The sequence below is a fragment of the Haematobia irritans genome, chromosome 3, assembly GCF_050003625.1.
Source record: "Haematobia irritans isolate KBUSLIRL chromosome 3, ASM5000362v1, whole genome shotgun sequence".
Lineage (NCBI taxonomy): Eukaryota > Metazoa > Arthropoda > Insecta > Diptera > Muscidae > Haematobia > Haematobia irritans.
In genome coordinates this window covers 131,260,323-131,283,310 of record NC_134399.1, presented here as the reverse complement: position 1 = coordinate 131,283,310, position 22,988 = coordinate 131,260,323, and the positions used below count along the sequence as shown (strand labels likewise).

Here is a 22,988-nt window from a genome sequence, read left to right as displayed (position 1 = left end):
TCATTGCCAGCACCGTGGTACCCATGAATTGCCATTCAACAACCACCACTACTAAGTCACCATATTGTTAATGCGCTATAGTCGCCGTCTCCATAAGCACCACCACCATCATCATCGTCAATGTGTGTATGGCGATAAGAAAAAAAGCGGATGTACGAAGCGTTGTTATTTTTAATTTCCATCGTGATAATCACCCCAAAGAACAAAATGTCATTATTACGGATGCGTGTGTGTGCTATAGGTGGTTTTTGGAAAGGGATGAGTAGGTAGAAGCAAAGAGAGCTCATGGTTTGGCGGTTTTTGCCCGTATCTATGGAGACAAAAAGAGACCATATATTTGTCTCTTTATTCTTTTAATAAACGTGCTTTCAATATGGTATACACAAAAATATCAAAGAGCGAGTGAGCAAGCCATTATACAGAGAGCGAGAGTAGTAAAACCAGTTGTACGACAACGAATGGTGCCGATTAATGTGTATAACGCAAGAGTGTGTGAGTGTGTTTGTGTATCACATGCATTATAGCTGATATAATAGAGTTGCCGTTTAGTACGTGTTTGCTTGCCTACGAGTTCGGTCGTTTCGATTTTCTCTTCTTTATCATCTTCGGTGTTTGGAATGCGCTTTGTATAGCTTTTGAGAGTATATATGTGTGTGTGTATAGTGAACCATAGTAATAATGAAAAGAAGAAGAAAAATCACAAAAAAGATTGAAATCACCCGAGAAAAAAATGCATTAATTTAAAAGAAAAGAGGAAATTTAAAGAAAAAAAGAATGTTCATATGGACTGTTGAAGAAAAAAGGCACAAAAATTGCTAGTGGCCATGAAATGCCCATTTTTTACGAGTTTACATAAGTGCAGTTGAAGAAGTTGTCGCTAATCTCTCATTCCCATCAGCAACGGCGACCATTTCAAAATTAATATCCCAGAGATAGTGGTTATCTTAAAGCAGGTGCTAACAACTTAATTTTGTATTCTTGCATAAAAATTTAATGTTTTTACCATAAAAATAATCTCATAAAAAATTGAATTTGAAATCAATCTCTGGTCTGTCTACTACCAACATACACACGTACCAACCACCCAATACACCAAAAATTTTGTTGGTTACAAAGCACCACCACACAGCAGCAGTAGCCGATATTTGTTTCTCCTTTGAAAATAACGTACGGTGAAACTCTTCTCATTGTTTTTTGCTTTGGTGTGTTTCGTCCAAACTCACACATAATATGTGTTATTTTTTTTTCTTTGGTTTGTTGTCGGTGGACTATATCATTTTGTTGTTGCTTGTGTTGTAAATTTGCCTTGCACGAAAAAAAAAAAATAATGACAAACAACAGACATGTATTGTGAATAAATTAAAATAAGAAAAAGTAATTAATTTAAAAAACAATTCAAATCATCCAAAAAAAGAAAGAAAAACCCATACACCACCAACACAACAAGAAGAAGGCAAAGAAAGATACAAAAAGAAACTATGATGTTGCATGCTTTGATAATTTCATTTCGTTTAAATTCGATTTTATTTTAAACGATGGATCGTCATGCTTTAAAAGTTTATTCAAGAAGGTATTTGTTTTTATTATTTTTGTACTTTTATTTTCTTTCATAATTACAAACAAAAGTCATTGAATTAATATTTCAAATCTTTATACATTTTAATACTATTAACTTTTCATTTCATTTGTTAGTAGTTTTTTTTCGTTTTCTGCTTTTTCTTCATTTTCTTCATTTTCTCTTTTTTTAGTTATTATGCCCAGACTTTGCATGGTTTTGTTGTTGTTTCTACTCAGTAGTATACATATATTTGTATCTGGGTTTTGCCTGTTATTAGTTTCCCTCTTTTTTCTGACTCTCATACTTTTTATTTTGGTTTGTTTTCTCTGAGTTATGCTCACTTCTCGTTCGCTCTCTCTCTCTTTCTTGTTTTGTGTTTGTTTTTTGACAGCAGTTGGTCATTGTTTTCATCTGCCGTCAAAATACACACACTCACAGAGTTGCATTTTAGACTTAGTGGGATTAATTTCCATAAGCCGTATTGTGTACATTTTGGGTATTTTTGGTAATAATGATGGTGAATTTTAGATAAATCTTAAATGAATTGTTTTAATTCGATGTTGGAGAGGTATAGCGATATTGATGATATAATAAAAACAGTGACAATGTATACTTATGGAATTACAATATGTGATATATGTTTTCGCTATGGCTATAGATATTTTTTTATGGAAGTGGCATACTCTATAAATTTTATGTTGGGAAACTGGGGTATCAACATTCCCAGTTGTTTCTAACCTTAACCTTTCTAGTAAGATATTCCCAAAAAAATGTATATACTTTAAATAAACTTAAATAGAACTTATTTAAATGTTGAGAACAGTTTGGAAATTTTACTATTTATGGGTAAAATTCATATTATATTGAATGCTGGTGTATTTTTATGGCCATTAAATCGATTAATGGTTGTGCCATCATTGATTGGAAATTAGTAGAGGACCAACCGGTGCGATATGATAAAGCAGTAGAAAAATAAACAAAAATTAAAAGTATAATTTTGTATTTATTGAGTTTAGAAGGAATCTAAAATTAAATTGGGTTGAAGAAAAAAAAAGGATACTATTTTAAAGTATTTATCATTTGTCTCTAACATAGTTTTGGGAACAAGAAGCCCACGCCCAGAGAAGGAATATGATCAAATAAAACTTTAATTGATTTTTTTAAAATATTCAATTAAAAACTTAATCGATTCAACAATGTTTTTAATTAAATCAAAAATCAATCAAAAAAAAAATAATAGTATCAATTAGTTTTTTAATTGGTTCAATTAATTTTTTTTTATTGACTTCTGTGATTGATACTATCATTTCTGTGATTGAAGACATTTCAATTAAAAATGAATTGGATCAATAAAATTCGTGATTGAATCCAAAAATTATTTTTTTGTGTGGTGAACTTCTTGCTTATCTTACCGATTCAATGTATAGTTGTGATGACAAGGGACACCCTTTTTATAGCCGGATCCGAACGGCGTTACATTCAACATTATTGAAAGAGGATAATACACCGCTGAAAAACTTTTTGATATTTAGCCAAAACTTGTATTGAAACCATGACATTTTTAGGCATGGGAGCCACCGTGGTGCAATGGTTAGCATGCCCGCCTTGCATACACAAGGCCGTGGGTTCGATTCCTGCTTCCACCGAACACCAAAAAAAATTTTTTTTTTTGGCGGTGGATCAGTAATGCTGGTGACATTTCAAAGCTTCTCTAAGTTGTTTCACTGCAATGTGGAACGCCGTTCAGACTCGGCTATAAAAAGGAGGTCCCTTGTCATTGAGCTTAACATGGAATCGGGCAGCACTCAGTGATAAGAGACAAGTTCACCAATGTGGTATCACAATGGACTGAATAGTCTAAGTGAGCCTGATACATCGGGCTACCACCTAACCTAACCTAACCTAGGTATGGCATGCAAATTGCACAAAAGATAGATACAAATAGATATTGAATTTTGATTTCAGATGTATCCATACGATACCTACAAAGTCTTTAATGTTTCACAAAACTAACAATCAGAAACAAACGATCTAAAACGACGCGTTTTATTTTTTGTCAATTTAATTGGATTTGCAATATTATTATATAAACGTGAATCATTCCAGTGTCTAATGTAACATTACATCCCGAAAGACTAGAAGTAAATCTCAATCACCATTCAAGGCTTTTCAACAATCAGAAAAACTCTCCCACATGTCGTTGGAACGTTGAGATAAATTAAAAATCTGGCAGCACTGATTAATAACCGAGAAGTTCATCAACTGCTATACCACAGTTGTCTTAGGACAATTGTTAACTTATCGAAACCTCCAAAAAACAGACAAATATGGAACACTGTCATCAGCTGTTTAAAAACAATCTCAGAAAACAAGTGAAATCTTACTTGCTCTAATAGTAATAAATATTTACTGCTGTGATTATTTATGACACTGTATCACTTTGAATTTCATGTTATTCGATAAATTAGTCGCAATAAATTGTTATTGTGAATGAAAACTCTGGCAACACAGCCGAACGGTGTTCCACATTGCAGTGAAACCACTTAGAGAAGCTTTGAAACCCTCAGAAATGTCACCAGCAATACTGAGGTGGGATAATCCACTGCTGAAAAACTTTTTGGTGTTCGGTCGAAGCAGGAATCGAACCCACGGGCAAGGCGGGCATGCTAACCATTGCACCACGGTGGCTCCCTAAAACATACATTTTGTGGCGTCAACGGATCCCTATCCTAGTACTAAATTAACGTTTTTGCAGGAAAACAAAAAAATATATATATTTGCTCAAAATAACGGCGGAATCTTTGAGAAGCTTGCATGTAAATTGTACCATCATGGAAACTTAGATCGAGCCGAATTTGTTCGGTATCCTCTCTGTTTTCACAGGTTCAGTCACATTCTTACTAGTGTTTGCATACTGGGAGCTATGAGGACACTTAATGACACTTTCTAGACTTGCCGGAGGCTAGACATACAAAATATTGACTCATCAGCCATCTCGTTAAGAGATCTTTGACCGTCTATTTTAGTTTTCTAGTTGAATTTGAGAGTGGAACAGATGGCATCTAACAAATTCAGAGATTACAATTTAAACCTAACTCAACTTCCATTTTCTTGTTCAAAGATGGTGTCGTTTCGCAATATACGATGTCAGAGTAACTGTAAATATTAGATGCAAATGGGAAAATAAGTGCATTCTATATAAATCCGAAGGAAAAGGAAGGAACACATTCACAAACAATTTGAGTTAAATGTGAATTTAAATCTCCAGTGAAGAATGGAATTGCATAAATCTCATGTTTTAGAAGCAAAGACGAAGTAAGTAGTTTATATCAATATTATTGCCTACGACCTTTATCACAAGAGATCAAAGGATTTCCATGATGTCTGGAGACGAAAACGAATAATATTCCTTTTAGTCATCTCCCGCATCAATCAGCTGTTAAAGCCAACATTCTACCAAACAAACTAGTTCCCTTCTCATCTGTAATGTTCATGTATTCCCCGACTTTGTAATTTCTTTCTACCACTATAAACTCGGAATTGGCTCTCTTGCATTCAGCCCATAATTATGTCTTAATAATAAGAAATTTAGATAGATGGAAAATCATAATGGATGAAATAAGATATATTCTTCTTAATGACTGCAGAGCCGAAGAGTAAAACGATGTCTACATTTCCACATAAATTGCGAGCGAGTGTGGTTCATAACACACGCTGTGAAAACCCCATATTGTTGGATTTTATTGTCATTTTATACCACCCGACATGCAATACTATTCAACTAATTTTGTTGTTGTTGTTATTGTCACATCTTTCATTTCACCATTGCCTCTAAGCCATCAAGCCATCACATGCGTTATGACATGGATGATTGTTAGTGTGAGCCACTGTCTGTCAGTCGTTGTGTCCCATACTTACATTAGACACCAATAACAAAACAAGACAGAGTTTGTACACGAGCCGTAAAATCTACCTTTGGTGCATTATAATATTATGGTGCAAGAGAAAGCGGGTGTGTGAAAGGTCGGCGGAATGATACACAGTGTATACTTGGTTCCATCAGGGCACACAAATTGAAGAAGGTTTTATTACTTTATTTTTTGTTGTTTAGTTCGTTCTTCTACCTTCTCCCCTTTTTTGTACAAAAACACACATCACAAATTCTTGTATTAGCCGAAGCATAGACTCTTGTGCTACAACCTTAACTGTAGGGTGTTGCGTTTTGTACCTTATGTTGATGGTTGCCGTTATTGTTGTTGTTGTTTATTTTCCCTATATTGCTGCCAAATAAACTCATACACATTCGAATGTGCTTCACACATATAAACATTTAAACCTGAAAAGTGTCTGACGGCTAAGACATTAGAGGGAGAGTATAAAACCAATAAGCACACAGAGAGTGAGAATGTACTCGCATTGTTAGTTGGCTGGAACAGTGGTTCACAAATAAAAATAATTTAAACAAACATATGTGTAGCAAAAAATTACTCATTCTATTAGAAGTTTACCTCAATATTCACGCAAAAAAAAAATAATTCTTTCCTCCCAAACAAAATTTTACACAAGCAACCATAGTTTACTATTTGCTCTTGGAAGGATGTGAAACTAAGGACTAATATTTTTTTCTAATTTTCTGGCTAATTTCATCTTCCTTCATCTATTTCTCACTTCCACGAGATTTATTTACTTCACAGCACATTTTCTAGTCTTGGGCAAAATCGTTTACCGTAAACTAGTTCCTTTAAATCGTTCTTTCCTACTATCTCGTTCTAATAATTCGTACCGGTTTTAATATTTGCCATCGCTGTCGCCTACTACCGTCAGAAAAACTAAAATCTTTATATCGTTCCATTTAGTTCCTTTGAATAAATTCAATCATTCAACTGTGGACTCTCTCTTGCACGAGCTAACAAGACTTATTCATAAGCCAGAAATGGAAGAAAAATCACGTTTGTATGAAGAAATCTACAAGTTTGGGTTAATATTCCTTGTTTTTATGTTTTTGTTTTTTTAATCGAATTAGTTTTTTTTTTATTGTAAACGCAGCTTAAATGGTCCGTTTTTTTTTGCATTCAGGGCTGCCAATACAATTTCAAGAATAATCGTCACTTTTTTCCGAAAAAAATCGTCATAATCGTCACTTCCATTTTAAAAATCGTCAAAAAATCTGCAATGTTAATAATATTAAAACCAAACAAAATTTTTGGTTAAAAACAAAAATATTTATTTCACATAAAGAACAGAATTAACACAACTATGCATTTCAACAACAAAATCCTAATGAATTCAGTCTCGTATAAAAATAAAATACAAATAAAAACATTTTTATGCAATGCTATGCTATGCAATTCCAAAAATAATATAAAAAATATTTTTTTAATATATAGTTTTCCTTCAGTACGTTTTTTATTTAAAAATAAAAATCTTTAATATTTACATATGTGTTGCCCGATTTTCCAAAATCTCACAATTTCCACAAATTTTATTAAAAATAAAATTTTGCAAAATTTTCTTAGAAATACAATTTTGCAAAAATGTTCATGGAAATACATTTTTGCAAAAATCTACTATAGAAAATAACTGCCAAAAATGTTCTAAGAAATAAATGTTTTCAAGAACATTCTATAGAAATAAAAATGTGCGAAAAAATTTCTACAGATATAAAGGCTTGAGAAAGTTATCTATAGAAATAAAATTTTGACAAAATTCTCTATAGAAATAAAATGTTGACAAAATTTTCTATAGAAATACAATTTTGACAAAATTTTCTATAGAAATACAATTTTGACAAAATTTTCTATAGAAATAAAATGTTGACAATTTTTTTTATAGAAATAAAATTTTGACAAAATTTTCTATAGAAATAAAATTTTGACAAAATTTTCTATAGAAATAAAATTTTGACAAAATTTTCTGTAGAAATAAAATTTTGACAAAATTTTCTATAGAAATAAAATTTTGACAAAATTTTCTATAGAAATAAAATTTTGACAAAATTTTCTGTAGAAACAAAATTTTGACAAAATTTTCTATACAAATAAAATTTTGATAAAATTTTCTATAGAAATATACTTTGGCACCTTTTTCTCTAGAAATAAAATATTAATAAAATTTTCTATAAATTCCATATAAAACATTTCTTTCGATTTTTGATAAAATTTTCTTCAAATTTTGTTGGATTATTTTTGGCAAGAGTGGCAAACGTGATGCTACGACTGTAGATGTAAAATGAGGTATAGCTCCTACATGCATGAAATCTCTAGCAAAAACTTGCAATTTCTCTTTCTGACTATTGTCAAATAAATTCTCTCTTTTACTGGCTCTAATTGTGTAACCGAACCGCTTCTAGTCCAAATTTTTTTACCGAGCTAATATCGTCATTTTTGGGGCAAAAATCGGAAAATCGGCATTTGCTATTTTTTGAGTAAAAAATCGTCAAAGTGCTGATAAATCGGCAAAATTGGCAGCGCTGTTTGCATCTATAAAATTCAATATTCACATTTGTTTTCTCTCTAACCTTCTCTCAGAGAGTGTCTTTCCATAAATGATGGTGTCAAACAGCTGACCAAAATGTAATGAATATAAATAAGAAAAGAAACTATGGAACTATATACAGAAAAAAATCTCGTAAATTGTTCCAATAAAAATCTTAATTGAGTTTTGGATCAATTATTTGTTTAATTGAATTTCAATTAATTTTTCATTTCATACTATCATTTCTGTTATTGATGACATTTCTATTAAAAAATTAATTGTATCAATTGATTTCGTGATTGAATCAGAAAAAAAAATTGTTTGTGTGTAGGAGCGAAAGTGACGGAACTAGTTCCATATCGTTCCATTTGGTGATTAGTTCATTGGAACTAGCTCCATATCGTTCCATTTGGTGATTAGTTCATTGGAACTCGTTCGTTCCAGAACGATACAAGACATATTTTTTTTTCTATAATACAACAAACAATGAAGAAGATTCGATTTTGTAAATCTTGCAAATTTTACCTTAGTCCGCACGGAGGATCAAACCGGGGATCATAGAATTTGTAAACAAACATAATAGACGCTATAGCCATCAATGCAATAACAACACATACATTCAAGTAGACCACACTGTTGGGCACACAAAAGCATATGAAAAGAAACTTAATTTAAGTAAAACAAACCAATTTAGTCGATCGAATTCTTACACTTGATGAAACAAAAAAAAAACTTTTGTAAATAGAAGTAATGTAATTTTACTCACGGAACTGGTAACGGAACGGTAACGATGCCAATTTTAGACAATTCTTTCTTCAGAATCTGATTTCGCTTCATTGACAAAAAAAAAAGAATCGGCTTTAAAACAAGTGGATTCTGATCAATTGTGGATTGAATTGCTTTGAATTGTTAATTGCGATCATGATTTTTGAGCACAAATGAATTTCTCTGAAAGCCTCATCCCTTAATAAAAAGGATCGATTGGAGAAGCAGAATTGGACGTAGTGTTGCAGAACTTACTTTTTCTGGGTACACTGAAAGAAGTATTCTTTTCCGAGAAAAGACGAAAATTTAGAGAACCGAAAAATTTTTTGACGCTTAAAAAAAGTTCATTAAAAAAAACATAATGTTTCAATACAATGGTTTGTCTTAAATTCGGAATTAATTGCTCTTTTTTCGTGGGTGTAGCGATAAGCTTGTTTAGTAGCGGTCCCGTCATTTTGGATTTACTTAGACTTTTCAGACCATTGTGATACCACAACTTGTCTCTTAAACCATCACTGAAAAACTTTGGAGTTCGACCTTAAAAGGGATTGAGCCCATAACACTTTGTATTGAAGACAGGCAGAATGCCATTGCACGTGGGTCTTTGGAACATTCAATAAGACCAATCGGACAATGCAGGAAATTCACGTCTAGATAATGCTATATGTAGATATTACAAAATTATGGATTGATAAGGACCTGGTTGAATGCTGATATTTCGTAAGAAATTTTAAATTTTAAATAAGTGCTGGAAGTCATATATTGCCAATTAAAATTGTAGTTGATAACGTAATAGAATTAAATTAATTAATCAAATTAAAAACAAATTCAGATAAGAAAATGTTTGAAATCATATAGGATTTTAATTAAATTACTAATTAATTTTAATTTAATAAAAAAGATTTCAAATTTGGTCAGAAATAATTGGTTTTTATATTCTTTATTGAATTTTTACATATATAATTAAATTATAAATATAAGTTACGACTTCTGTGGTCTTAAGCTTCCTTTATGTTTATAATCGGCAAATGTATAAGTATAAAAATCACCAAAATATTGCCAATTATAAAATTGATTAACTTTGAAAACGTAATTAATTAATAACAAATAAAAACAACTAATTTTTTAATCAAATTAAAAAAAAAATATATTAATAAAATGACTGAAAATATTTATGGAATTAATTATAATATTAATTACTTCCAATTATATAAAAAATATTATAAATTAAAAATATTATTGAAAAATTTGCTCGGAAATAATTAGACCATTGACCTTAGTTTAGGTTAGGTTAGGTGGCAGCCCGATGTATCAGGCTCACTTAGACTATTCAGTCCATTGTGATACCACATTGGTGAACTTCTCTCTTATCACTGCGTGCTGCCCGATTCCATGTTAAGCTCAATGATAAGGGTCCTCCTTTTTATAGCCGAGTCCGAACGGCATTCCACATTGCAGTCAAACCACTTAGAGAAGCTTTGAAACCCTCAGAAATGTCACCAGCATTACTGAGGTGGGATAATCCACCGCTGAAAAACTTTTTGGTGTTCGGTCGAAGCAGGAATCGAACCCACGATCTTGTGTATGCAAGGCGGGCATGCTAACCATTGCACCACGTTGGCTCATTGATCTTAATCATATAAACTCTTATAACATTAAAGGAAAATCATTTCATCAAATACAAAATTAATTGAATTCCTCATTTGCAAGTGAATTAAATTCTAAATAGAATAAATTAAAAAAATTAATAGAAAGTGCCGAAAAAATTAATACATTTTTTTATGTTCTTTTATTTCTAATGTATTTTGAGAATAATACTCATTTTTGTGAGGAAAAAACAATAACTTCAAACAACTGCTCATAAAAATTTACATTCTGCAATTTTTAGTTCTTGAAACACAGTGCACCAATATTCGTTGTTGTTCTTGCATAAAGTGTGATTTGAAGCGCAACAAGGAGAAGACTACGAGTACAAAGTACGTCAACTTCAGTTGTACGCTTGTCAAAATCGCGAAAGGACAGAGAGGAAGTCAAAATATCCAAAAGTCGGCGGCAACCAATGTTTAATGTCTCAGAATTCCCAAAATGCACATTTATCACAAAACCAGTTTCCCGCTGTGTTGACAACTGCTGCCGACGTTGCCTGTAGTTGAAAAGTTGCTTATGTTTTTTTGTGGTGTTCTCTTTCTCAGACATTTTATTCTTCTTTTTCTTGATCAACAAACAATGTTTAGTTGTGTTTTTCTTTCTATTCCATAGATGTGAAATACTAAAAACAGGAACTATGCAGGGACTATGCTATGACAAGGATGTAGTTGTGTGCACATGTATGTATATGTGTGAATGTATGATGACTGGTTATAAGGTTCATATTGCCATTTTGGAAAGGATTTTTTGTTTTGTTCTGCAAATTCAAAATCCTTACAATGCTATTTTAGACAACTCCACCACCTTAGAAATATCTATGCCACCCTTCGTTGGCCCCCTTTTTTGTGTGATCAAAAAGGGACTCGAATATAACTACCACCACAAAGAGCGTAGCACAACTCGTATCTCTACTGACGGTGGTTGTTTTTTCCATCAACTTCTTTTGTTTCACGAAAAATTGCAAAAAAAAAAATATCAACAAAAAATATTAAATTACCCTAACTCCTCACTGTGCGTTAGGCTATGTCGGTTGTTTTGTTGTTGTTGTTATTTTTTTGTTTTCTTTGTGACAGACTTCAAAATTGCAGCTTTACCCACTATAGGCATAGTGTGTTTGCAACAGAGTTGCCAAATTTATTTATTTATTTTGTTATTGTTGGCATACCTTTACACTCATTATAGCGATAATGTGTGAAATGCGATACAGCTGTTTTTGCGAGTTGATCTTCTTTTCCATAGTTTAAACCATAATCTCATTAAACTCGTGTATTTGTGTAGATTTCTTCCTGTGAAGAAATAAATCCACCAAAATTTTGGTTATGTATTGGTTTTTATGAAAAACAAAATGTACCTGATTCTATAATCCTTAGGATTTATGCAACATAGTTTGTCCGTTATCTCAAGCATATCCAATCGTTTAACTAAGTATTGAATTTCTTCCTCTTTATGGCTTATGCGCTTAAAGTACACATTACTTATCAGTGATTAAAGGTACAATGTCATAAAAGCTAATTTCAAGATGTTGGAAATTTTTAATGACGACTGCTGCTTTTTATTCCGAAAAAAAGAATACAATATACTCAAGAAAAAGAGTGATAAAATGAAACAAAATTTGACATAAATAAGAAAATATCAAAACAGTGAAATATGTGCACTTTTTTGTATTTTGCCCGGAATAATACCTTTTCAGGTTCTTTTGTAAAAAAAACAGGCAGCAGTTCGAAAAGGTTTCGAGTGCTTCGCATAATGCAAATTGACTGCATTTTCAGTACTGCCGACAAACGAGAGTACGGAGAATCTCTTTAAAAGCATAGTTGCATTAATGCAAATTTTAATTAATGAAAATTAATTAATAATTTCAATATTTTCATCCCTAAAGGCGGGTATTAAGTTCGAATTTAGCCCCTAAAATCGAAATTAAACCAGTAAAAGTAGTATAAAATTATATCTCTTTGATGTAAATTTTATTAAAATTTGATGGAAAATATCCCAAAAAACTTTATATAAAGTTTATACACTTTTTAGTGAATTATTAAAGAAAAGTAATCGTGAACTTAATACTCCCCTTAAAGGACATTATTAGGTTGACATTGTCGCGCTAAATTGGTCATTTTTCACGATTACTTTTCTTCAATAATTCATTTCATTGCATTGGATCATTTCTTATCAAGTTGTAATAAAATTTGCAACAAAAAGATATAATTTTAATCTGTTTTTGCAGATTTAGTTTTGATTTTAGCGGCTAAACTTTGTGTTCATTTTATGGTGTTTTCTTTTCTGAAAAAAGTGCTTTGCCTTCATTTTGTCTGTACAGAATGGGCATTTTTAAAATGTTACCAGCAACCTAAAAAAATGCTATCATTTCAGCGGGCAGAAAAGAATTCAAAGAAGGAGGCAGGGCAATCGCAGCACTCTCGTTTGTTGGCAGTGCTGAAAATGCCCGTAATTTGCCTCTATGCGTGGCGCTATTTTCACAACAGAATGCGAAGGCTTTTCGCACTTTTGCCTGTTTTTTTTTAGAAAAGAACCTAAAAAGTACATTTTACGGGTAAAATGCAAAAAAAGTGCGCATTTTTTACAAGAAAAGAAAACGCCATTAGATTCACCCTGTTTGCTCCTTTGAATTAAATTGCATTTCAAAAAAAGTACACAATCTACAAAATGAAGGCATATCATTTTTTTAAACCTCCTTAGCATTGTCTTCTAAATTAGATGTTAGTCCATATGGAGTCTATGTTGGATAAATAAAAGCAGAACAACTACACGGACGAAAAAGACTGTTTTTCATATGTTTGGGTGTAAAAATTATATGTTTGGAACTCAAATTTTTTAATACAATATTTTTAAGTGCAAGCATACAATGGTCATAAACTATGATCACATGTTTGGGACATATATGTTAATATGTTAGAATATATTATGTTTGGGACATAAAATGTTTGTAAATATTTAAATGCTTGGATGCAAACATATATTAATTTAGAAATAGCCTATAAACATATATGTGTTTAGAAAGAGAGACTTAGAGAGTATGCAGCAAGTAAAAGAATGGAAGTAACCAATTGGCGTCTTAAGAATATATATACTCAAGGAGAATTTCATTAAAAATTTTTCTTGTCAGTGTATGCCTAATGCTTAGTACTAAGTTCGTTTCTGCGAAAAACGAATATCTTCATCTATCTCTGTAAATAAGGTCTCAAACTCAGGAATGTTAACTTATTTACGCGAAATAATATGCCTGCCTATTTTTTCGTGCGAAAAATCCAGGGTTGTATAAATATATAAACAAAGATTTCACATTTATTCCGCGCTAACGTTTTTTATATGATCTTAGTACTAGGCTAAAGGTGAAACATTATATTTTGGAACAATACAAACAATATTTTGTTTAGACCAATCGTGAAAATATATATACTTGAAACAAAATGTGTTTGGGGTATATGTTAGAAGCGATTTTTTTTTGAGGGTGTACCTATAGATGCCTATTTAGTTTTTGAATGTTGTTATATACTCGTAAATGAACCTGTAGATAATTATGAACGGCTATGGCTATTAGAGAGGCAGATTTCAACAGCATCGGATGAAAGTTGCTCTTCCAAGAGTCTTCGGTGGTCAAATTTGGGGTTCGGTTTATATTGGGGCTATATATATAATTAAGGACCGATATGGACACATTTTTACATGGTTATTAGAGGGAATATTATAACATCACGTACCAACTTTCAACCGGATCGGATTGCATTTGCTCTACTAAAAGTCTTCGTAAGGCAAATCTGGGGATCGGTTTATATGGGGGCTATATATTTATGAACCGATATGAACTAATTCTTGCATGCTTATTAGAGGGTATATGCTAACATCACGTACCAAATTTCAACCGGAACGGATAAAATTTGCTCTTCCAAGTTTCAAGTCGTTAGCTTGTTTCGTTCGGAAGATAGTGTGATTTTCACAGATGGACGGAAAGCCAGGTGGACATGACTAGATCGACTCAGAATTTCACCACGACCCAGAATATATATACTTTATAGGGTCTGAGACCAATATTTTGATGTGTTACACACGGAATGATATACTTAATATACACCCGATTCTTTGGTGGAGGATATAAAAATATCGGTCAATATTTGCTATTTCGGCACAGAGTAGCAAACAAACTAATAAAATTTTACTAACATTTTTTTTTTTTGAGTTTAACACAATGAAAAATTACCTCCTTTTTATAGACGAGTGGATATAAACCACTGATAAAACTCAATTTTGGTGTTCGCTTCGTGCCCCGTCACATGCAAACAATTGGCCATTACAACAAAAAATAAAAAAAGGCTCTTGATTTTCTGCTCTTTTTCCGAGCCATCTTGGAGTGTTTGAAAACTTCTTCGAATCTAAAAAGGAAGTACATTTTTATTGAGCTAAACATAGAATCGGGCAGTACTCTTTGATAATATTCAACACTTGATACAACAATAGACTGAATAGTCTAATGGTGTTTTCTTTTCTAAAAAAAAGTGCTGTCCCTTCATTTTGTCTGTACAGAATGCGAATTTTTAAAATGTTGCCAGCAACCTAAAAAAAATGGTATCATTTCAGCGGGCAGAAAAGAATTCAAAGAGCAAACGGGACAATCGTAGCACTCTCGTTTGTCGACAGTGCTGGAAATGCCCACAATTTGCCTCTATGCGTGTCACTAATTTCACAAAAGAATTCGAAGCTTTTTCGCACTTTTGACTGTTTTCTTAGAAGAGAATCTAAAAAGTTGGGCAAAAAGGAAAAAAGACCGCATTTTTTACTATAAAAAACACCATAAGTGAGCCTAAAATATAATGGACTACCACTAAACCTAAACTAACTCAACCTAATTATATGAAAGCAGTTCCTATTTACACATACATTTAATAATTTTTTGAGAAAAGGTATCCAAATCTATTAGAACCGTCGGTTCACCGTAATTATGACAGTATTTACCGCAAGAGTTTCGAAAAGATTCAACTTTCTATTTCGAATACCGAAAAAAACGCAAGATATAAATTTAATAAGCCCAAATATCCAATATAGATTACATTTTCCCTCTATGGCAACCCTGCGATATTTCATGCCAAAAAACAACAACTCGTTGTAGTTAGCATGGCTTGGCAATCGGATTCTCTCTTCGTCGGACGGAATTCTTTCTGTTCTATCAGACATCTCTTTCTAACTCTTTGCAATATACATTAGTATGTTTTTGCCAATTTTATGGTTTACGTTTTACCCCCGTACAAATCTGTATCTACAAATTAATCGATAAAAATATCTGAGAAATGCGCGCGCATTTCAAACTAACTTTGTTTTGTGTTCATATGGCGAAGGTATTTTGCGCATAAAAACTGAGTATGCATATGTATAGGTGTGTGTGTTAGCACTCTTGTTCGTTTTTTTCATAATACAACTTTAAAACAGGACGGTTCTGCTAGGGATCTATTAATCGAAAATCGATTAATCGATTATTCGAATTTTGGCATGAAAATCTAAAAAAGTCGAAATCGATTATTAACCTTAAAATAATCGCAAAATCGATTTTAGATTTTTAACTAATTTTTAATTTTAACTATCATAAAAATGACTATCATAAAATTTTAATTTTGACTAGAATAAAAATGTTGACTTGATTAAATAAAATATGAAATTGGTGGAAATGAATCCTTTGTTTTTTCAATTTCCTTGAATTTATACGGGTAATTATTTGGGGAGATAATGATAAGTTATTTCATATTGAGTATTTTCACAATATATATTAAACAAATATTTAAGGAAATAATAATAAATGACACGTACATGTTAAAAATTTTATATTGAACATTTTAAAAATATATTAAACAACTTAAAAAAATTAACATGTTTGACTGGAACACTAATTTTTGGCATTTCTTACCCAACTATTGATAACACTAACAAAAAACAAATAGATACCATAAAATCGAATATTTTGTATAATCATTATTTCTATGAAATTCGGTTATGAAAAATCGACTATTCGAATTTTGATTGGTGAAAATAATCGAAAATCGATTTTTGATTAATAGTCAATAATCGAATAGTCGAAAAATCGATTATTGGTTTATACTATAGATCCCTAGGTTCTGCTTATATTGAAAAAAAGAAGCAATGGCTGAAATAAACAAAAAGAAACACAAATGACAGGCAAGACGAATGATGATGATGATGGGTATCACAAAAACTTGCATTGCATGTAAAGTAAGGCCCTCGAAATGGAAGGGAAAAACAAGAATTCCAAACAAAACAAATTGACTCTCCTCTCTTGTACTCGTTTGTATGAATTGAATTGAAAAGAGCGATGAGATGAGAGAAAACAATTTTTGTGGTTCTCGAAAAATTGCGAGTGTGTGAGAGACCCTTGTTTTTTTTCTGTTGGTTCATGTTGATCAGGGGTTGGTTTGAACAGTGAGGGGGGTATCCAATTTTATTGAGATAAAACCATTGTTGTTAGCGTGTGGGTTAATAACATTGATTGTTGTTGGTATTGTATCTTCCCATTTGTTTCTGCTTTACTTTCAACACAAGCCCACTCACACTCAATGCACTCATACAAGAGAATCTTTGATTTAGCTCAACCTGATGATGTTTTGTGTTTATTTATTTTAATCTTACTAGCAATTTTAATGGTTGCCACAGCATTCATTGTTATTTGTCTTAAAACCCAGAGGTTTCATCAGCTGAGACTTATCTCACAAGGAGACAAATTTTAATAACTAATGGGGCTTATTTAGTTCAATGTCTCTTTTTTTCTTTGGGTGTATAATTGATGATGATGGACGGTGGTTATGTCTGTCCTGCATACTGTTCACATTTCTTTGGGCATTTTGTTTCTTTGCATTGCTGTGTGGTGCGTGTATTCGTTGTGATAATGAAGGAAACATGTTTCATTTGAAACCGGCGCAGTGGTTCTTAATTAAAAACGAGATGATGGGAGGGGAAAAGGGATGGCCCGGCATTGTTGATGGATGAAGCATTTCAGGGGGGTTTTTTTATAATGTCTGTTGCTTCAAGATTGGTGTAGTGGTGGTGTTGTTATTTCTGTCTTTTTTTTTTTTGATGCTGTTACACCCTCTTGCTTGGTGGATGTGTTTTGATTTTTTTTCTTCTTAATAATAAACAATGCAATTTCTGTGTTTCTTGTTTCTCTTGTTATTTTTCTTATTTCAAAATTTCTATGTTTTGGGTTTCTAGTCCCCAACTGCACAATAATCTTATGCTACCCTCCCTTTATATTACACATCTCAAAAAAAAAGTGTGGACATTTTTCTGGCCATAGATTTATCATTTTTGCTTGGGTGTAAATCAAGGTTGCCATAACAATATTTTTATCCCTCTTCCTCCCACATACTTCTCTTTTTGTTGGGACCAAAAACTTGGTTGTCATGTTTGCAATAAATCTTATTAAAATTTGCCGTCTCCCAAGTTCTCCATTTTATGTTTAAATTCAACGTTGTGTATTTTCTAGTGGCCATTGTGTATTTGTAAAGTTTCATGTTTTAAAATTTATAGCGATGGGCTTAGTGTTGGAGAATCTGCTGTGTGACTTTTTAAATTTATATAAACGATAAATTTCCCTTGGATTTTTCCATTAAAAATCTTACTTAAAGATCTCTTTAAATTCCATTAAAGCTATGAACAAATACCCGCTTAGTTTCGAACAGAAAAACGCTGTATTGAATATAAACATAAGTGTGTAAACACAACCATAGCTATAGGCGATATGCGAAGTATTTTTCCGCGACGAACAAATACAATAATCTCGTCGGCAAAAAGTCGTCTTTAGTTTGTAAATATAACCATAGTGATGGGTGGTAGGCGAACAGCCGAAAATCCGCGACGGAATACTGGGACGGCGAGCGGTGTGTCGCCAAACTAATTGTGTAAATGTAACCATAGCGATAGGCGAACAGTTGTTTACATGTATGGGAAGCCCAAAATCCGCGACGGAATACCGTGACGGCCAGTGGCGTATCGCCAAATTAAAATCTATTCTAATTCTTTGGCGGAAAATGGTATAGTGTTGCCATCGCTTATAAAATTTTGTAATAAATCACTACGTGTCTGATCACGTGGACATTTTTCCATCTGCAAATAACTCTACAAATAACATGTTTTTATTCAACTTCAATATTAAATAGTGGAAAAGCATGCTATATTGACATCAAAAACAAGAAAAATCGGAATTTTTTGCAGACAAGGTCGCGGAAATTTGACTAAAAACATGTAATGTCTTGTTATATTTTCCCTACCAACATTTTTTTAATTTGACGGCGCTTCTGAGAATACCCACCACGTCGTATACGATATCCAAAACTTGTCGCTAAAGTGGTGTCACTATTGAGAAGTTGTACCACGCCAAGCTATTACAAAAAAGTATCGCATTTGTGCAATTATTACGTGCCTTTTTAGATACATTTACAACGACGCCAATAAGAGCTCCTTCAAACTGATAAACAAAGTGCATTTTAATAGAGTTGTAAGAGAATCATTGGTATAACATTTATACGAATAAAAGCACATTGAACCCTGTCTTAATAAAGGAATTATGTTGATTTATTATAAGATGTTATTCAGCTGATGCTACAGCGTCTATCAGTGTTTATTCTTGATGGAGGCAACGTGTCTGGAAGAATATCTGAAAAACTATCATTTTATTCCATTTGGAAAGTCGAAAAATGTTCACCAATACACCTTTCACAATTTTAAGCGTAATAACTATGTTTTCGGCACTTCATTTTGCTTTTTATTTCAATAATTCATAAAAAGCTATTTGCGCTTGGTGTTTCACAAAATATAAAATGGCTCTTGTGGCAAAGTACTTTCAAGTACATTTCGAATTTTTTGATATGCTTCGCCCATCACAGTTGGCGATTGTTGTAGTGTCACTTATTCGCTTTACAGACTATCAGTTATTCCGGACGACAGGCACAATATAAGTTACGTCCGAAGGCATAGTCGATACTGCTACATGTTTATGCGCTTTACAGACTCAGTTATTCCGGACGGAATGTCGGTGTTTGTAAACAATCTTACAGTGTGTCGGATCGATACGACTTGTCGGCGATGACTAAATAATAATGTAAATGTGTTATCGATCCCATAAACATGCAGCAGTATCGATTATGCCTTCGGACTTAACTTATAATGTGCAAAATATATGGGATATGTTCGACACGAGCACTGTCGTCCGGAATAACTGATAGTCTGTAAAGCGCATTACGAGTCTGGGTGGGTAGCCCACCAATACAAAACGTCAGCGATTCGCTTTTGCGTCAGTAGCACGCATTCCATTAGGAAGTCCAATGTAAAAAGCTCTAAAAGCGTATTGATTGTGAACACATCACTGTCGAAAATGTCTAGAGAATTATTTTTAATAGTGAAAAAATGGTTTTTAAATTGTTGTATATTTTATGTATTAATTCTAACATTTTCTTGGCGAATAGAAAATGTCACTGACCAGTCAACTGACTTTTAAGTACACCCAGAAAAGGAATATAATAACCTCAAAACATGCATCAAGAGTAAAATTTTATTTTTATACCCTCCATCATAGGATGGGGGTATATTAACTTTGTCATTCCGTTTGTAACACATCGAAATATTGCTCTAAGACCCCATAAAGTATATATATTCTGGGTCGTGGTGAAATTCTGAGTCGATCTAAGCATGTCCGTCCGTCTGTTGAAATCACGCTAACTTCCGAACGAAACAAGCTATCGACTTGAAACTTGGCACAAGTAGTTGTTATCGATGTAGGTCGGATGGTATTGAAAATGGGCCATATCGGTCCACTTTTACGTATAGCCCCCATATAAAGGGACCCTCAGATTTGGCTTGTGGAGCCTCTAACAGAAGAATATTTCATCCGATCCGGCTGAAATTTGGTATATGGTGTTGGTATATGGTCTCTAACAACCATGCAAAAATTGGTCCACATCGGTCCATAATTATATAGCCCCCATATAAACCGATCCCCAGATTTGGCTTGCGGAGCCTAAAAGAGAAGCAAATTTCATCCGATCCGGCTGAAATTTGGTACATGGTGTTGGTATGTGGTCTCTAACAACCATGCAAAAATTGGTTCACATCGGTCCATAATTATATATAGCCCCCATATAAACCGATCCCCAGATTTGGCTTGTGGAGCCTCTAAGAGAAGCATATTTCATCCGATCCGGCTGAAATTTGGTACATGGTGTTGGTATATGGTCTCTAACAACCATGCAAAAATTGGTTCACATCGGTCCATAATTATATATAGCCTCCATATAAACCGATCCCCAGATTTGGCTTGTGGAGCCTCTAAGAGAAGCATATTTCATCCGATCCGGCTGAAATTTGGTACATGGTATTGGTATATGGTCTCTAACAACCGTGCAAAAAGTGGTCCACATCGGTCCATAACTATATATGGCGCCCATATAAACCGATCCCCAGATTTGGGTTGCGGAGCCTCAAAGAGAAGCAAATTTCATCCGATCCGCCTGAAATTTGGTACATGATATTGGTATATGGTCTCTAACAACCATGCAAACATTGGTCCACATCGGTTCATAATTATATATAGCCCCCATATAAACCGGCCCCCAGATTTGGCTTGCGAAGTCTCCAAGAGAAGCAAATTTCATCCAATCCGGTTGTAATTTGGAACATGGTGTTAGTATATGATCTTTAACAACCGTGCCAGAATTGATCCATATCGGTCCATAATTATATATAGCCCCCATATAAAACATTCTCCAGATTTGACCTCCGGAGCCTCTTGGAGGAACAAAATTCATCCGATCCGGTTCAAATTAGGCACGTGGTGTTAGTATATGGTATGGTTAGTATATCACCACTGTGGTATCACAATGGACTGAATAGTCTAAGTGAGCCTGATACATCGGGCTGCCACATAACCTAACCTAACCTAACCTAGTATATGGTCGCTAACAACCATACCAAAATTGGTCCAATCACACAAAAATTGGTCCGTATCGGTTCATAATCATGGTTGCCACTAGAGCCAAAAATAATCTACCAAAATTTTATTTCTATAGAAAATTTTGTCAAAATTTTATTTCTATAGAAAATTTTGTCAAAATTTTATTTCTATAGAAAATTTTTTCAAAATTTTATTTCTAGAGAAAATTTTGTTAAAATTTTATTCGGTTCATAATCATGGTTGCCACTCGAGCCAAAAATAATCTACCAAGATTTTATTTCTATTGAAAATTTTGTCAAAAGTTTATTTCTATAGAAAATTTTGTTAAAATTTTATTTCTGTAGAAATTTTTGTCAAAATCTTCTTTCTATAGAAAATTTTGTCAAAATTTTTATTTCTATAGAACATTTTGTGAAAATTTTATTTCTATAGAAAATTTTGTTAAAATTTTATTTCTGTAGAAAATTTTGTCAAAATTTTATGTCTACTTTGTCAAACTGAATTATATACGTATTGGATCGATCTTTTTTGATTTAATATATACCACGTATGGACTTACATACAATTTAGAAGATGGTGTTAGGAGGTTTTAAGATACCTTGCCATCGGCAAGCGTTACCGCAACTTAAGTAATTCGATTGTAGATGGCAGTGTTTAGATGAAGTTTCTACGCAATCCATGATGGAGGGTACATAAGCTTCGGCCTGGCCGAACTTACGGCCGTATATACTTGTTTGATGTAACATGTTTGTCGCAACCATATTGTTTTCTCGGAATTTATGTGTCTGATTTCGGCAAGCATTTTATGATGACATTTTAGCTGTAAAAATGTTCCATGTTTCCCACTCAAAAATATTATTTTGCTCTTGCTCGTTATCATATTCTTTTTCTGAGTAACATATAGTCAACAAGGTTTGCTTGTTTGTATCCCAAGTGCTTGCCAAAAACGAAATTAAAAGGCGCCATGTCCTGCCACTATATAGAGCTTTAAGCTAAAATCTCAGCAACATGCTCTTCTAATCCCATGGCATTAAAACTTTTAATCACTACACCGAAAATCAGAATTTATTCTCAATGTAATTTAAAGGAAATGAAAACAAAACCTTAACCCCCACACCGTCACAGCCAATCCACAATGAGTTTAAAATTTTTTCACGCTCACAAACCCCATCCCTTTTTAACTGACGTTCTGCAAATGAGGAACAATAGACTAAAAGTGTGGGCATATACGAGGGTCGCTAAGAATGTTATGATATTGCATATTACTGATTTGTTTTTCTTTTTTCAAATTGAAGATTACAGTGGAAAGTTTTACCTCATATTCCGCTATAACCCTTCAAAGTGGGTTGGCCAATATAGGTCACGCTTTTAAACCCCATTTATGGCAAAAAAAAACCATTAGCATGGAAGTAAAAATAGAATCAAGCTCCACGATTTGTTATGGGAGAATCTCTCGACATGACATACCCCATTATGCGTCGTTCAGACTATAAGTTTACCCAGACGAAATGTCTGTGTTTGTAACGCATCGTACAGTGTGGCCAAACGCTAAGAATTGTCGGCGATAACAAAATAATCGATAAA

General features: G+C 33.0%; 1 protein-coding gene across 1 annotated transcript in view; it reads left to right on the top strand.

The window, feature by feature from the left end:
- Positions 1-558: 558 nt before the first annotated feature.
- Positions 559-22,988, top strand: part of LOC142228222 (polyhomeotic-proximal chromatin protein-like) — a 40,902-nt gene continuing 18,472 nt past the window's right edge. The window contains exons 1-2 of the mRNA XM_075298590.1: positions 559-1,167; positions 1,342-1,570. Coding sequence (XP_075154705.1) covers positions 1,536-1,570 — 35 coding nt within the window. The 5' untranslated portion in view covers positions 559-1,167; positions 1,342-1,535. The remainder of the gene's footprint in view (positions 1,168-1,341; positions 1,571-22,988) is intronic.